This window comes from Canis lupus, chromosome 12 (assembly GCF_048164855.1).
Source record: "Canis lupus baileyi chromosome 12, mCanLup2.hap1, whole genome shotgun sequence".
Lineage (NCBI taxonomy): Eukaryota > Metazoa > Chordata > Mammalia > Carnivora > Canidae > Canis > Canis lupus.
This window is the reverse complement of record NC_132849.1, coordinates 45455553-45473570: the sequence shown is the minus strand read 5'-3', so window position 1 is coordinate 45473570 and position 18018 is coordinate 45455553. Positions and strand designations below refer to the sequence as shown.

The 18018-nt window shown below is 36.8% G+C and overlaps 1 protein-coding gene across 18 annotated transcripts in view; it reads right to left on the bottom strand.

Moving 5' to 3' along the window:
• DTNB (dystrobrevin beta) overlaps positions 1-18018 on the bottom strand; it is a 244948-nt gene that overhangs the window by 100177 nt on the left and 126753 nt on the right. For all 18 annotated transcript variants that reach the window (XM_072770820.1, XM_072770822.1, XM_072770825.1 and 15 more), the window contains exon 9: positions 17255-17379. In XM_072770820.1, the coding sequence (XP_072626921.1) occupies positions 17255-17379 (125 nt within the window). The remainder of the gene's footprint in view (positions 1-17254; positions 17380-18018) is intronic.

The following is an 18018-nucleotide window of genomic DNA, read 5'->3' as shown; positions in this document are numbered from 1 at the left end:
GCATCTGTCTTTGGCTCAGGTTGTGATCCCAGGGTTTCTGGGATCGAGTCCCGCATCGGGTTCCCTGTGAGGAGCCTGTTTCTCCCTCTGCCTGTGTCTCTGCCTGTCTCTCATGAATATAAACAAATAATTTTTTATAAAAAATGAAACAAAACATGTCTGCACAAAGATGTAAATGTTCATAGCGGCATTATTCATAACAGGAAAAACTGGAAATGAGCCAAATGTCTATCAACTGCTGAGGGATGAATAAAATGTAGTATTCTCATATAATGGGATATTCACTGCATTTAAAAGGAATGAACTATTGACACTTGATATAATATGGATAAGCCTTAAAAATATTATGCCAAATGAAAGAGCCAGAACCAAAAAACTATGTAGTTTATTATTGTGTTTATATGAAATTGCTAGAAAAGGTAAAGCCATGAAAGCGTATCAGTAATTACCTTGGGGCTACCAGTAAAAGCTGGAAATGACCAAAAGTAGGTACCAGGAGACTTTTTTGGATGGTAGAAATGTTCTAAAACTGATGATGATGACAACTGCAAAATTATATAAATTTATTAAGAGTTACTTAACTGTCACAGTGGGTGAATTTTGTGGTATATAAATTGTACTTCAATAAAACGGTTAAGAAAAGACAAATTGAAACCACAATGAGATATTGCCTCATACCCATTAGGGTGACTACTTTAAATAAAACAACAATAATAAAAAAGAAAAAAGAACAAGTATAAATTGGAACCCTCACACATTGCTGGCAGGAATATAAAATGGTACAGCTGTGATGGAAAACACTATGGGGTTCCTCAAAAACTAAAACTAAAAGTGGAACTACCATTAACATCCAGCAATCCCATCTCTGGGCATATATGTCAATGGATTGAAAGCAGGGTCTCAAAGAGTTATCTGTACACCCACCTTCATAGCAGCATTATTCAGATTAGCTCAAAGGGTGGAAGCAACCCAAACATCCACTGATGAAGGAATGAGCAAACCAAATGTGGTATATACATACAATGAAATATTATTCAGCCTTAAAAAAAATCAGGCAGTCCTGACACATGCTATAACATGGATAAACCTTGAGGTTTTGAGGACATTATGCTAAGTGAAATTAGACTGTCACTAAAAGAAAAAAAAAGTATATGATTCCACTTAGATGAGGTACCTAAAGTACTAAAATTCATAGAAACAGAAGCAGAATGGTAGCTATCACAGGCTTGAAGTAAAAAGAAAGTTGATGTTTAATAGGTTGTCTCAGATAAGTTGAAAAGGTTCTGGAGATCTGTTTCACAATAATATAAATATACTCAGCACTACTGAACTGTACACTTGAAAAATGGTTAAGATGGTAAATTTTATCTATATATATTTACTACAATGAAAAGAAAGAGAAAAAGGACCAAGGGATGGTGTTTCGACCATGTTAAATTTAGAGTTTAGAAGCAAAGTGCTTTATGATAGTGGTAAACAGAGTGAGAAAAATCCCTAGGGGGGAGGCAGACCAAAGTCACAGCCACTTGTAAATAATTACCCTCCTAGGATTAAACCCTGAGTTTTGTTGTATTAAATAATACTGTTTATCCTTACTGCATCATAACCAATCACCACATGTGCTGTTTACCTGACCATTACTCTCTCACACACCCCTACAAAGGTATTTATATACTCACATCTGTGGGCTCGTGAGTGTATGCAGCCCCCTGTTCCCCACACACACTGAAATTCAGGCAAAAACCTTATCTTATTTCTAGGGCTACCTCACATGACACATGACCCTTAGAATCAGCCATCTCTGTGCTCCATCTTTCTTTTTTGGAGAGATATGCTTCCAGGGCTAGCAAGTGGCCCTAACGCCGGAAGAACCAAACAGACAACACCCAAACAAGGATGAAAAGAAGCTCAAATATCTAAGAGAATCTTGTATTCCTCAAGTGCTGCATTTTCAAAGTCATCCCAGCAAAACATTTAGATAGAATTAGTATTACATGGGTTGTGACCCTTAAAAACCATAAGAACCTTCACATTCCAGGCTATATGAATGGGGGGGAGGGGAGTAGCTTTTCTTTTCTCCAAAGATTAAAACAGATAGACTTGAAGTAAAAGGTGTCTGTGGCCCACTGGTGAACAGATTATGTCACCACTGCCTAGCTTTTTCAAAGTTACTACAGCAAAATACAAGATAGAATTAGTATCAGATGAGCTGTGATCTAAGAGCCAAAGTATAATACTTACTTGTTGGAAATAGCTCAAAATTATAACCTTCCAAATAGTTTCAATCTCAAAAGACCAAGATACACAAAATGAATATGATACGTCTTTCAAGTGACTAGAACATCAAATTCATCTAGTAATCTAAGAGAAAAGTACCATCTTGTCAGTTTTCTCAAATAAGATTCTATCCTTAGCACCAAGCACAGAGCCCCAGTCACAATACATATTTAGTAAACAGTTCTGGAAAACAGTGATTTCAATCCAGATCAATACATCAATATTAAAAATTCTAGAACAACCCCATAATTTGTTTGGGAATATAGTTAAAGCCAGTTCATAACTGTCTTTGAAAACACCCAAATTTGGCTTATAAAAAAAGTTGTTAACAATGAGGCTTTCAGTTTGGCACAGGACAATTAGCCATAAGCATTCTTTGTCACAAAAGCCATCTCCAAATCCAGATTCATCCATCATTTATAAAGAAGCATCACAAAAATGAGCTTTAATGTCTAAATAACATAAACAAGTAGTTATTTTTTCACAGAGCAGTTCTTTAACAGTTGTTTCTTCATAGATTTACAAATTTTATAGGGTTTTTACAAATGGTCTTCTGTTATTTCTGGTCTCACAAATCTTCTAATTAAAGTTATTATGAATAAGAATTTAAAAAGTAGAATTTTCATATTTTACTAAAAAGTTCACAAATACAGTTAGCAAAGGATGTTTCAAGCATAACTGCCTAAAGTTAAAAAAAAAAATCTATGGGCACCCCTGGGTGGCTCAGAGGTTGAGCGTCTACCTTTGGCTCAGGGTGGGATCCTGGAGTCTCAGGATCAAGTCCCACATCAGGCTCCCTGCATGGAGCCTGCTTCTTCCTCTGCCTATGTCTCTGCCTCTCTCTCTCTCTGTCTCTCATGAATAAATAAGAACTTAAAAAAAATGAAGTTGAAATAAAAAAAAGGACAGATATGTTTTGATCAAATCAAAATAATGCATCGTCTAAGCATTAAATAGAAGAGCAGTTAAAATAAAAGTCATATTAAAGTATTTAATTGTAACTATAATTTAAATAATGATTTTTTATTATCTAGGTTAATTCTGTTTTGACGCAAAGTGTGGAGAAAACTGGTTGGCTCAGCTGCATATTTATATACACATAAGCAGCAAGAAACAATAAGGCAGTCTGGTTTCTAGGTAACAAACTTTATCCAAGTGCTTTGACAGAAAAAGTTACCAATTAACCTTTACCCTTGAGTTGAAAAAACAGCGTGAACCATCAAAGATGATGATGAGCATTCAGAAAAACAAAACATCAAGAAGCACAAAGTACCCTAAATTTGCAGTTTTTAATCAACTCTTCTTTAAGAGTCGGGGTCAGCAAAACTTTTCTTTAAAGAGCCAGATAGTAAATATTCTAGGTTTTTTTTTTTAATTGAAGTATAGTTGAGACACAATGTTAATTAGCTTCAGGTGTACAACATAGTGATTCAACAAGTCTACACATTATACTGTGTTTACCACAAGTGTAGCTCCCATCTGTCACCAGATATCACTATTACAATACCAAATGACGAGAGTTCCTATGCTGTACAATTTTTTAGGTTTTGAGGGTCATTCAACCTTAGTTACAAAGATTCAATTTTGCCACTGTAGCCCAAAAGCAAAGACAATACATGAAGGAATAAGGAATAGATTGTCTGAAAAAAACTTTATTTATGGACACCAAAATTTGAATTTCATGTAATTTTCACAAAATATTACTATTCTATTTCACAAAATATTTTTTCTCTTCAACCATTTATTAAAAAATATTTTATTAATTTATTCATGAAAGGTACAGAGAGAGAGAGGCCAAGACATAGGCAAAGGTTGAGAAGCAGGCTCCCTGTGGGAAGCCCAATGTAGGACTCAATCCCAGGACCCCAGGATCACCCCCTGAGCTGAAGGCAGATGCTCAACCACTGATCCACCCAGGTGTCCCTCACTTCAACCATTTAAAAATATAAAAATAATAGATAGATCATGGGCCACACAAGACAGGCAATGAGTGAGACTTAACCGACAGGCTGTAGTTTGCCAACTCCTGTTTAAGAGAACACATCAATCACAGGTGTGTCCAGTGGGACCTTGGTCATTCTATTCCATGATGAAATTCAGAGGAATAAGTACACTAACCCAACCAGAAAGTTTTGCTTTCTCTCAGAAATAAATAACCATAAACTGAAACGTAATGGGGATTAACCACTAATTAAAGAAATTAGGTATAAGGACTGTGTGGTTAGATAATTAGATCTTAAACAACAGCAAATTGCTTGAATTAGGCTAGCAGAGTCTATCAGACATCAAGAGCCAGAAGTTATATAAAGATGCTTTGACTGAAAGAAACAACTAATTTCTCTCAGAAACTTATAAGAAAAGTTGCTAGAGTATTGATGATAAGTGAATCGGATTTGTTTGAGGTTTATTTGAAAAACCTATTTACTTAATATTCTCAATTTACCAGAAAAAAAATCCCCACAATGAATCAATCAAGGAAATATGTCTGACACCTAGTGGAGACATCTAGTAGGTATGTGACCTGTACTATTTTCTGAAGGAACGAAGGTATACGGGCAGAGGAGGGGATGAGGTGGATGTCTGTATAAAATTGTGTTAGTGTCATCCATTCATTCAAAGTATTTTAAGTGCCTACCAAGCACCAGGCACTATTCTGGACACTGGGTGGGACCTCAGCAAAGAATAAGAGTCCTAGTCTTTGTGGAGTTTACATTTTTGTGATATGATTTACTTAATTCTGAGGAAAAGACTGAAAGTTTAGAGTGCAGTATTATAGCATTCTAACTTCTTGGTACTTTCAGGAGGCGCCTGAGTGGCTCAGTCTGGTTAAGTATCCGACTCTTGGTTTCAGCTCAGGTTTTGATCTTGGGGTCATGAGACCGAGCCAAACGTCAGGCTCCCCATTAAGCTCAGTCTGCTTGACATTCTCTCCCTCTGTCCCTCTCTATATGTGCACTCTATCTCTCAAATAAAATAAATAAAATCTTTAAAAAAAAGTAATTTCAAATACATTAACCTTAAACGTATTCTGAGGTAATCAAGTTTTATTATCACTGCATAGTAAACTGATGTCTTTTAATCTAGTTTCTCTTCTATCATACCACCCTACCTCCCTTCTATTTTTCAATCAACCAACATACAGCTTGCTATTCAATGTTCTCTCCCGATCTAAAACTAACTGCAGGGCTCAATGTTTTAATTATTGTATGTTTCCATGGTAACAATTTCTTACTGGGTCTGCCTGTTAAGGAAGTGCAGTGCAATGGAAAAAGGCTAGGTGTGGAGTCCAGTCTCAACTCCATCATTTCGTACTGTGTGATCTTGGGCAGGTCACTGAAACTTACCAATGCCATTTCCTGACCTGTTATAGGTGAATGATATTTATACTGCAAAGGTTGCGGTAAGAAGTAAATGAAATGGTGTATATACAGAAGTGGAACACTGTAGGTGCTCAATCCATATCAACAACACTTGAATCTTGAATTTATGAGGATTTGGAAAAATCCCTATGTCAACATGAAATGTAAGCAATTAACATTAAATACTTTATCTCATACTTAATTTCAATTCCTGTCCCACATTTCCACTGGGGTTTTACTTTTATTTCTAGGTGTGCAATAATGATAAAACCTAAAATTCTTTATGTGTTCACAAACTTTTCTCATTGCCATCATGAAAGTCCAAACCACCATCATCTCTCACCTGGCCCTCTGGAAAAAAAACAAAAAACAAAAACAAAACAACAAAAAAAACCTAGCTGGCCTCTTCTTTTTCACCCTTGTCCCCACTTCCTATTTCCACGCAGCAGGCAGTGATGTGTTAAAATACAAAATTCAACTTCTCTCTCTCCTATCTAAAAGCCCTTCTAGGGATCCCTGGGTGGCGCAGCGGTTTGGCGCCTGCCTTTGGCCCAGGGCGCGATCCTGGAGACCCGGGATCGAATCCCACATCGGGCTCCCGGTGCATGGAGCCTGCTTCTCCCTCTGCCTGTGTCTCTGCCTCTCTCTCTCTCTCTCTGTGTGACTATCATAAATAAATAAAAATTAAAAAAAAAAAAGCCCTTCTATTTAGTATCTCATCCAAAATCTCAGGTGGCCTCTGCCCACCTTTGCAGCCTTCCCCCTGTTCCCTGTGCTAATGTTCCCCCTCTGCTGGGAATGTTCCTCCACTGACCTCTAATGGCTAATATCTACTTATCTTTTAGGCTTCACTATAAATGTTATTCTTCACAAAAACCTTTTTTAACCTTCCAGTGAAATAAAGACAAACCATAAGGTAAAGACATCTTGGTAGAGAATTATTTTACTGATATTATTTACAGATTTATAGCTATCAGAGAATTATTTACAGATATTTACATCAAAGTGAGTATCAATTGCTAAAAGGGAAGCAAAATCAAAACTGCAACAAATCAGCAAGAAAATAATGGAGTTGGGACAAACGGCTATCCACTTTGGGAAAGAAAAACCCTTAAATTCCTATCTTACATCTAACAGTAACAAAAAAATGAAAAAAAATCCAGAAATAAGAATTTTTTTATAGACAAAGGTATTCTTATAATTTTGAGATGAGAACATTAATGTTAAATATGAAATGTGCACCTGCCTTCGGCCCAGGGTGTGATCCTGGAGTCCCGGGATCGGGTCCCACGTCAGGCTCCCTGCATGGAGCCTGCTTCTTCCTCTGCCTGTGTCTCTGCCTCTCTCTCTCTCTGTGTGTCTCTCTCATGAATAAATAAAGAAAATCTTAAAAAAAAAATGAAATGGAAGCCAGAAACAAAGAAAAAATTAACAAATTTGATCTTTAAACTAAAAATTTAGTAAGAAACTTTATTCCCTACTCTGAGAACAATCCAGCTTGAAAAAGTCAGACTTTCTAGCATATCCTGTCTTTCAAAAGTTGTGAGCAAATAAGCATGCAACAACTATACAGAATGAGTTTACTTGAAAAAATTTTAATTAGTGGCCTAGGGGAAGGTTCATCTATGTTGGTCATCCAGTCCCTTGGATTTTATCCCCAATCCTAACTCACTCGGTAGATGGGGTTCATCTGAACCAGGACTACTGATATTTAGTAAAACAAATAAAAACAACTTAGGTGTTTGAAAGCATTACCTACAATGTGTAAAGACTCATGAAGTGCAATACAGCTGTCTATTCTTTGTCTTAAAAAGGACCCTTTTAAGTTAATATAATAAAACAATGATTAAAATAATATGATCCTATCCAAAAGAAATATTTTCCTGACTTTAAGCATTCAAATGTAGGAGCTACCTTCATCTCTAAGTACAAAACAGTGTCTTTCTTTTCCTGATCATGATTAGAAATGCACAGCAACCCACTCTCACAATTTTCTCATCTTTAGAGCTCTACCTGTAACTCCTAGGGAAGCAGGCAGAAGACACTACCCATTATAAAACTGGCTACCTCACTCATTCAAACCTATTTGCATAGAAGCAAAGTACTGTGTGAATACCCTTTGCATCTTGCAAAGTACCTGGAAGGTCCTCAATAAATATTCACTGAATGAATGGATAACTAAGAATCTCAGCAAGAGTTAAGGTTTGCTATTTATATGTTTATATTTTAGTTGTATTCTATATGTATTTTGGATACTCAATATTGAATTCTTAGCTTGTTGTTCATACAGCTATAACCATTTATATTCTAATGATTTGGTTCCATCATTTGATCAGATTCACTAGGAAAGTTTTTGAAAAGATAGATTTCCAGGCCACCTCCAGAATAATGATTCAGCTGATCTAACCAAGAATGAAAGTGATTTGGTAATCTACGCTTTTTAAAGATGAGCAACCCTGACATCAGCCAATCTGGGACTCATTGACATGTGAATATAGAAGAAAAATATCTATAAAAGATAGAAACTCAAATTTGAAAGGGACTTTAATTGCTCAAAATTTCATCAAAATCTAAAAAGAAAACTATATTGTGTTTTCTGAGTGGTCTGCTGACTATATTCTTGTCCTGAGAATAATTTAGATTAATAAATACTCGAACTGTAAAATCTGAGTTCTGGGTAATATCTAGTATGGAAACATCTAGTGAAGTTGAACATACTTGTGGTATACATTACTAGAGGTGACCAATACCTAGTTCTCCTCTCCTTCCTAGGTATAGGGAAGACTATATACACTTGAAGTTAGGTAGAGTTGTAAGGGAAATGACGTGTCACTTTTGAATACAGGAAGATGGGTATGAGTTCCCCATATGCTCCCTTTCCCTGCTACAAGGATCAATGAGGCCTCACGTTAAGATGGTGAGCCAAAAATTGAAGCAGCCTAAACCACTGAGCCACAGTCCATAGTTCAGCTGCTCTAGAATCCTTCCCATCCACAAGAGACTTTGCATAAGTGACAAATAAACAGCCATGCGTTTAACCATGAGATTTGGGGGTTAGTTTTTTACTTCATTATCACCTAATCTATCTCGATTATGTTATATTCGTATCTTAGGACCAGGTGCCTGGGTGGCTCGGTGGGTTAGGCATCTGCCTTGGGCTCAGGTTGTGATCTCAGGGTCCTGGGATCGAGCCCCTCATTGGGCTCCCTGATCAGCAGGGAGTCTGTTTCTCCCTCTGCCTCTCCCTGTTGCTTGTGTTCTTGCTCTGTTTCTCCCTCAAATTAATTAATAAAAAATCTTAAAAAAAAGAAAAAAGAATGCTCACAGCTGCATGGTAGGTTGTAGTAAAAAACTAGAAACAACCTCAATGTCTATCAATAGGAGAATGGATTGTTTTATAGTCATTCAGTAGAATGACATTTGAGATTCTAGATAAATCTCAAAAACATACTATTTAATAAAGTAATAAACTTACAAAAGGATACATTGTAAAGCACCACCATTTATTTAAAGTTTTAAAACAGGCAGCCGAAATAGCTCAGTTGGGAGAGCGTTAGACTGAAGATCTAAAGTTTTAAAACATGTTATTTTATGGATGCATGTACATCTGGTAAAAATATAAGAACATGTATAGAGTAATAAATACCAAATGAATGTTAGAGGCACCTCTATGGAGAAAAAGGGTAATGGGATTAGGAAAGACAGAGGAAACCATGACTTTATCTACAATGTCTTATTTTAAAAAAAAAGGTTAGGGATCCCTGGGTGGCGCAGCGGTTTGGCACCTGCCTTTGGCCCAGGGCGCAATCCTGGAGACCTGGGATCGAATCCCACGTCGAGCTCCCGGTGCATGGAGCCTGTTTCTCCCTCTGCCTATGTCTCTGCCTCTCTCTCTCTCTCTCTCTCTCTCTCTCTCTCTGTGTGACTATCATAAATAAATAAAAATTTAAAAAAATTAAAAAAAAGATTAGAGGGAAATATAATAAAATGATAAGAATCAATAAGAAAAATTCAAGGTTCCAATTCTTAGCTCTCTGTCCTAGAATGAATTCATACTCAAACTTCTAACAGAAACTATAGATGGGAAAGGCATTTTCAATATAGAGAGAAAAAGAAACCTGAGGTCAAAGTCCTCCTAAGACCAGGGAAGTGGAGTCACAAGATCAGGAATGCTCAGTAATTAAAGATGCCTGATGCCTCAGAAAGCAGAGTGAAGGGCTGCATTAAAAATAAGAGGATTGGGGATCCCTGGGTGGCGCAGCGGTTTGGCGCCTGCCTTTGGCCCAGGGCGCGATCCTGGAGACCCGGGATCGAATCCCACATCGGGCTCCCGGTGCATGGAGCCTGCTTCTCCCTCTGCCTGTGTCTCTGCCTCTCTCTCTCTCTCTCTGTGACTATCATAAATAAATAAAAATTAAAAAAAAAATAAGAGGACTGGTTGAAAGCAGAACACGTCTTGCCTCTTTCACTCCACTCCCCAAAACCATACAGCCAAATGACTCCTCTTTTCTAGGCCTCATAAAAAAAAAAACCTAGAGATTACTCTCTAGTGAAACTGACCAGAAAGTCTCTGAATTCAGGCACAGCCGGTATAGGCGGGTAAATGGGGTCTAAATTCAGACACAGGAGAGATTAACTGAACGTCTATGCCTAATGTACTGGATTCCCCAACACACACTTCCTCCAGTCAGGATATTTGTAACCTTTGACTAACAACTGTACCCTAGGGTTTTTGTTTCTTTTTTTAAAGATTTTTATTTATTCATAAGAGACACAGAGAGAAAGAGGCAGAAACATAGGCAGAGGGAAAAGCAGGCTCCCTGTGAGGAGCCTGATGTGGGATTCCATCCCTGGACCAGGATCATGCCCTTAGCCTAAGGCAGATGACTGAGGCACCCAGGCGTCCCTGTACCCTAGGTTTAAAGAACTTCTTACCCAGTTCCACTGGGGAAACATCTGAGGTGTTTACTGCAGCATTTTATGTGGAGGCAGAGCTCTGAAGGCAACTAGGTATGGAGAATGAATAGGTAAAATCTGCATAGTGCCACTTAACATAAATTTTTTAAAAGAATGTACAAAATGCTACCTAGTTTTCAAGAATATGTACCAGTAAAAAGCTGTACAGTGAGCATCTTAGAATGATTACCACTGAGGAAAGGGTGACCAGACTGGGACATGCAAATGAAGGGGAATTTTTAAAACATTATAAATAGTACAAAATAATATAGTAGAAAAAAGTCCAATTATTACAGTAGTAACACTCTTTACCTGTAATAACGAAAGCCAATTTTACTTATAATGTCTAATTATAATAACCACAACATCATAATAACACATTTAAATGGACGAAACTCCCCAGTTAAGACAGTTTGTCAGACTAGAGTTTTAAAATCCAGCTTACAATTTACAAGAAGCACATCGAACTCTTTAGGACAAAGGTTGGAAGTATAAGGGTGGGGAAAGTTACACTAGGCAAATACAAACAAAACATATTAAAAGATGTTTAGTGAATAAAATAGACAAGAACAAACACAATTATTAGGAATAAAGACAGTCACTAGATAACAATTTTTCAATTTCCTAGTAAAATATGTATAGTTTTGAAGATATGAGCAACATGATTAACAAACTTGACCTAAATGACATACATTCATTCACTAAATTCTAAACCAAACAAGTACAGAATAAACATGGTTTTCATGTTTACTAGGAATATAATAAACTGGGTCATATATCACACATAATAAGTATGTCAAAACAAATTTGAAAGAATTGAATAGTACAGAACTCTTATTAGACCAAAATGAAATTAAACTAGAAGTTAATAACAAAAAGGCAACCAGGCAATCCTCATATGTTTGGAAATTAAGAAAGTATACTGCTTGGGGCGTCTGGCTGGCTTAGCTGATAGAGTGTGCAACTCTTGATCTCAGGGTTGTGAGTCTGAGCTCCAGACTGGTGTAGAGATTAGTTAAAAAAATAAAATAAAATAAAATAAAATCATAAAAAAAAGAAGGTATACTACTTAAAGGAGAAATCATAACACAACTTCGAAAATATTTAGAATTAAACAATAAAAAAATTATATAAGAAAACTTGGATACTATTCAGGGAGTATTTAGAAAAATTCATAGCCTTAAATACTTACATTAGGTGGAAAAAACCGGAGATGAGTAAGCTAACCATATGTTTTTTTTTAAGATTTTATTTATTTATTCATGAGACACACACACACACACACACACACACAGAGAGAGAGAGGCAAAGACACAGGCAGAGGGAGAAGCAGGCTCCACACAGGGAGCCCAACGTGGGACTCGATCCCGGGTCTCCAGGATCAGGCCCTGGGCTGAAGGCAGCGCTAAACCCTTGAGCCACCTGGGCTCCCCTAACCATATCTTTAAAGAAGTTAGAAAGAGAGTAGCAAAATAAACTCAAGGGAACTGTAATAAAAGAAATAATAAAGATAAGGTTGGAAACAAATAATATTAAAAAATACAGTACATACAATAAGAAAATTATAAAAACCAAAAGTTGGTCCTCTAAAAGTCCAATAGATTGGACAAATCTATGTGAAGATTTGTTCAAGGAAAAACAAAAGAGAAAAAAACCCATAAATACATGAGAGTGGGAATTTAATAGGGACATTAGCATACATATTATAGACAAAAGTTACAAACTTTGTGCCAATAACTTTGAAAATTCAAATGAAATTGACAAATTCCTACAAATATGTTCTAAAGTGACTCAAAAAGAAATAAAAATGAAGTCTTATAATTGTTTTTAAAAATGGAATTTACATTTCAAAATTTTCCCACAAAGAAGGCTTCTAGCAGAGATTAACAACATTGGTGAATTTCACCAAAAATTGAAGGAGCAAATAATCTCAATTTTAAATAAGCTCTTTCAAAAAATATAAAAAGAGAGAGATGCCTGGGTGGCTCAGCGGTTGAGCGCTTGCCTTTGGCACAGGGCATGATCCTGGAGTCCCGGGATCGAGTCCTGCATCAGGCTCCCTGTGAGGAGTCTGCTTCTCCCTCTGCCTATGTCTCTGCCTCTCTCTCTGTGTCTCTCATGAATAAATATATTAAGTAAAAAAAAAAAAAAAAAAAAAAAAAAAAAAAAAATATATATATATATATATATATATATATATATATATATATATATAAAAGAGAATTCTCCTCAACTTTTTGAAGATAGCAGAATAGCAGACGGGGTAAACTTTGTCCTAAAAACAAAACAAAACAGAACAAAATGCAAGGGAAACTACAGGACAATTTAACTTGTACACAGAGGCAAAATCTAAGCAAAACTTAGCAAGTGAAATCTAGCAGTGTATTAAAAGGAGAGTCAACTTATCTTTATTTTAGGAATGTATGGCAGTTTAAAAAAACAATTCATGTAATTCACTACATTAATAGAATAAAGAAACTTATGTGATCATGTCAAGGTCTTTGACAAAATTCCACATCCATTCATGACCCAAAAAAAGCACTCTTAGCAAATGAGGTATACAAGGGAAGCTCTTTTACCTGATAAACAGTTTCTACAAAACCTACATCGAATGACACACTAAATGAACATTGAAAGCTGTCTTTCTGGGATTAGCAATAACAGAAGAATGCCTACCAAACCACTTCTATTTAATACTGCACTGGAGGTTCCAGCCAACGCAAGAAGACCAAAAGAAAAAAAATATGATTAATATTTAAAAGTATAAGGAGTGGGAAGAAAGAAACAAAACTATCATTATTTGCTGGTGATATAATTATTTATAGGAAATTCAAAAAAATCTAAGTACAAATTACTAGAATTAATGAGCACATCAGGCAAGATGACTAGATAGTGGGTTAAAATACAGAAAATTTGCATTTTCACATCCCAGCAATACACTGTTGAGAAACATAATTCAATGAAAATGCCATTTGCATGACTTATACATTTGCCAAAATTCACTGAACTGTACACTTGAAGTGGGTGCATTTTATCACATGTAAATTATATCTCAAAAAAACTATAGGGAAAAAAGGCACCATTTGCAACAGCAACAACAAATGTACAGAAGAATCTTCAAAAGTATAGAAGAATTAATCTAACATATATAATACCTTCCTGGGGAAAATTACAAAGCTTTACTAAAAAGCATAAAATTATATTTAAATAAATGGAAAGACATAACACATTCATGACTTAATACTGTAAAGATGTCAACTCTCCCCAATTTGATCTTTAGATTCAATGAATCTCTGTTCAAAATTCCACCAAAATTTTAAGAGGGACTCAATAGGCTGATTCTAAAACTTATATGAAAGAGCAAAGGGCAAAGAGTAGACAAGACATTCCTAAAAACACCACTTAATCCCTTATAATAATTAATACAGTTTGAGACTGGCATAAGGATAGAAAATGTGATCAAAGGAACAGGAGAGCCCAGAACCAGACCACACATATTTGGACACTTGGTTCATGACAACTGTGGCACTGCAGGTCAGTAGGGAAATGATAGATCATCCAATAAATGGCCCTGAAACAAGTTACTATTCAAATGCAAAGAGGAGGGAAAGAAAATCAGATCTACATCACACCATATACAAAAGTCCATCCTAGGTTAAAAAAAAAAAAAAGCATGAGTGAGAGGTACACTGTTATAGCTAAAAGGGAGAGTAAGAAAGAGAAAATCACTATTGTATTAAAGCAGCAAAGATTTTTTTTAAATAAAATGTAACATCAAGACTAACCAAAAAGAGAAAAGGCTAATAAATTTAACCAAAAAACGGATTACAAGCAATAGATGAAATTCACTACGGAACACAGGGAGGAACAAAAGCAGTTTTTTTCCCCAGCAAGAAGAAGAAAGCAGTGGGAAACCACAGGAAGGACAAAACCAGCATAAGAAAGTCGATACAGTCATAAAATCCACAGGCATGATTTTGAGCAATCAGTGATGTGTAAGGAAGACCCCACTCTACTCTGATGGGAAGGTAACTGCACAGGGATGGGGGCATTGGGACTACACAAAGGAATATACAGAATCAAAGCACACTGACTTTGTAATGAATATAAATTGTAAATGCTGTGTTTGGTTTTCAACTTCTTTTTTTTTTTAGGGGGGCAGAGCCCATGTGCATGTTAGTGTGGGGAAGGGCACAGGGAGACAGAAAGAGAATCTTTTTTTTTTTTTAAGATTTTATTTATTTATTTATTTATTTGAGAGAGAGCATGAGAGAGAGAGAGAGAGAGACTGCGTGCATACAAGCAGCGTGAGGGGCAGAGGGAGAAGCAGGGGCTCCACTCCATGGCCCTGGGATCATGAACTGAGCCAAAGGCAGACATTTAACTGACTGAGCCACCCAAGCACCCTGAGGAAGAGAACTTAAGCAGGTTCCACGCCCAGCACAGAGCCAGAGGTGGGGGCTCAAGAGCAGAACCTGAGATCATGACCTGAGCCAAAATCAAGAGTCCAATGTTTAACCGATGTAGTCACCCAGGAGCCCCTCAACTTTATCCTTTTTCTTTTCTTTTCTTTCTTTTTTTTTTTTTTTTTTTTTTTGTAAGTAGGCTCCACATCCAGCGTGGAGCCCAGTGCGGGGCTTAAACTCATGACCCTGAGATCAAGACCTGATGGGGATCCCTGGGTGGCTCAGCGGTTTAGCGCCTGCCTGCCTTTGGCCCAGGGTGTGATCCTAGAGTCCCGGATCGAGTCCCATGTCACCCTCTGCCTCTCTGTGTGTGTCTTTCATGAATAAATAAATTAAAAAAAAAAAAAAAAAGACCTGAGCTGAGATTGACTCAGATGTTTAACCCAGGGAGCCACCCAGGCGCCCCTGATTTTAGATTTAACCCTTAATAAATCTCAGAAGGCTTAGTTATGGTCACAGAAGAGAACAGAAGTATTATCAGATTTGACAATATAAAAGAGAGATGACAGAAGTCAGAGAGCCAAAAGGAAAAGGGAGAAGTAGACAAAAGATACTATTTCCTAAGTTCACCCAGTGTAAGTTGAAAGAAGTTACAAGATACAGAGGCGTAGGAATGGTGTTTAAAATTACAAAGGTAAAAATAAAATAAAATTACTAAGGTAACCAACTTTAAAAATGGTGATATAATTATGAAAAACTAGGATGGGTTGACATGTAGAGAAAGAAGTGAGACTGGTTCCCTGCACAACAGAAGGAATTCAATAATGTCCCAAACTGGTTAGCCAAGAATTAGGGCTCTCAATACATTATTTAGAGATATGGAGGTATCCACTCACAGATCGAAAACCCAGACAATGCACAATGAAGTGTGGTGGGATGTGCTGCATTTTATTATATTCTCTTCTGTATTATTAAGTTTCTAATCTATATATATGCATTTTAATAAAAGTTTTTCAAAGTATTGAATGAGAAAGAAAATAAAAGATCAAGAACCCTAAGTGTTTTTTAGGGAGGTAAAAGAAACCAGATGTCTACTCAACAGAAAAACCTCTCAACACCCAGTAAAGACTAATGATCAAAAACCTATCAACTCGGGCAGCCCAGGTGGCTTAGCGGTTTGGCGCTGCCTTCAGCCCAGGGCCTGATCCTGGAGACCCAGGATCGAGTCCCACGCCAGGCTCCAGCATGGAGCCTGCTTCTCCCTCTGCCTGTGTCTCCCTCTGCCTGTGTCTCTCTCTCTCTCTTCTTCTCTCTCTCTCTCTGTATGTCTCTAATAAATAAATAAAATCTTCAAAACAACAACAACAAACAAACAAACTACCAACTCTGGGGCGCCTGGATGGTTCAGCTGGTTACGCGTCTGATGCTTGATTTCAGCTCAGGTAATGGTCTCAGGGTTGTGAGATCGAGCCCTATGTCAGGCTCCACGCGTCCAGGCTGGGCATGGAGCCTGCTTGAGATTTTATTTCTCTCTCTCTCTCTCTCTCTGCCCACCCCTCTTGAAAACAAACCAAAACAAACCAAAACAAAAAAATCCTACTGACTTTATCCAGTAGTACATACAATATCACCATTTAATTCAGAGTGAAGAATTCAGTTTAGAGGCTGAATCTTAACACTTCATTGTTTCTCCTTCATACTCTTCCTCTTTCTCTGCTTCTCTTTTTTGTTCCTGTCTGGCTTCCTTTCATTTAACATGAATATTCAGAGAAAATAAAAATAAAACACTAGTTTATTTATAGTATACAATCTCATGTTTCCTAATTTTCTCTCAATACAAAGAAGCAAATGAAGTTGATTTTCATTTCCATGTTGCCTAAACTATTTTTAAAAATAACTATAGGCACCATTGCTGCAGAGAATCTGATCTCTAATGCTGATTTAAGGAAGAACACACAAACAAAAAAAGGCAGCCTTGCTAAAACTGGTTCAATAATCACTCTTTAATATATTAATTAATGTTTCTGTTTGAGATCATTATATTACTAAGGCTTCAGGGCTCAGGAGCTAGCCTTCCACGTAAATATTTATGGTGACTTAAAGAAATGAGATCTTGAAGTCCTAAGTTCCCCCAAAAGTAAAGTATAAATCAGACGGTTAAATGTTCATGTTAGGTAAAGTTGGTTTTGATCCAAAAGAATTCAGCAAGGTCTCCATTTCAGTATAATCCATATCCATATCCAGGTGTATACTTACACAATATTTGCAAGGTCAAGTGGTTTCTCTGGTTGCTCAGGAAAAACAGGATGCGGAGGTTCTCTGGTGGGTACACACCCCAAAGATTTACTAATTGCATGGCTCAGCTTCTTTGCAGGGGATTTCTGTTCAAAGTAGAAAATAAGGAAATAAGAAACTAAATCTTCAAAAGAATAAAAGAGAATTCCAAAGGAACTTGGTGACAAGAACTGCAGAAAATTTCTTTTGAAATAAAAACTACAATGCATTATAATCAACATTATTGGGCTTTATAGAAAGAAACCTACAGTTGTTTCAAGGACACTTGTGATCCTTCATTTCTATGCTTACTCCCTCATTTCTACGGTGCACTCTACGTTAATGTTAACTTTCCTTTTGAACCTCTCTCTGTGCCCCTTGCATGAACTCTCCCTTTTGATGCTTCTGGATCATTTTTTGTAAGATGTTATACTTAATTTCCCAATCAGAGTCAGAAATTTTTGCTGGACTAAAATACTAAAAGGCTAAGATAATGCTGAGAGCTCGTGGCTTTTGAATGTTAGCAAATTAGCTGACTAAGTCACATCCCAAAACGTGCCTATTAAGAGAATATTCCGAAAATAAATGTGAGGCAGAACATTTGGTGCTAAGGGTCTGGCTATGTATACAGACACAGACGAGTGCCCTCATATACACAGGCAGTCAGCATCAGACCCGTGACTATAAAATTCAGATACGCTGAAGGTACAAGAGTAAGTTGGCATACTAATACATTTCTCTGTAAG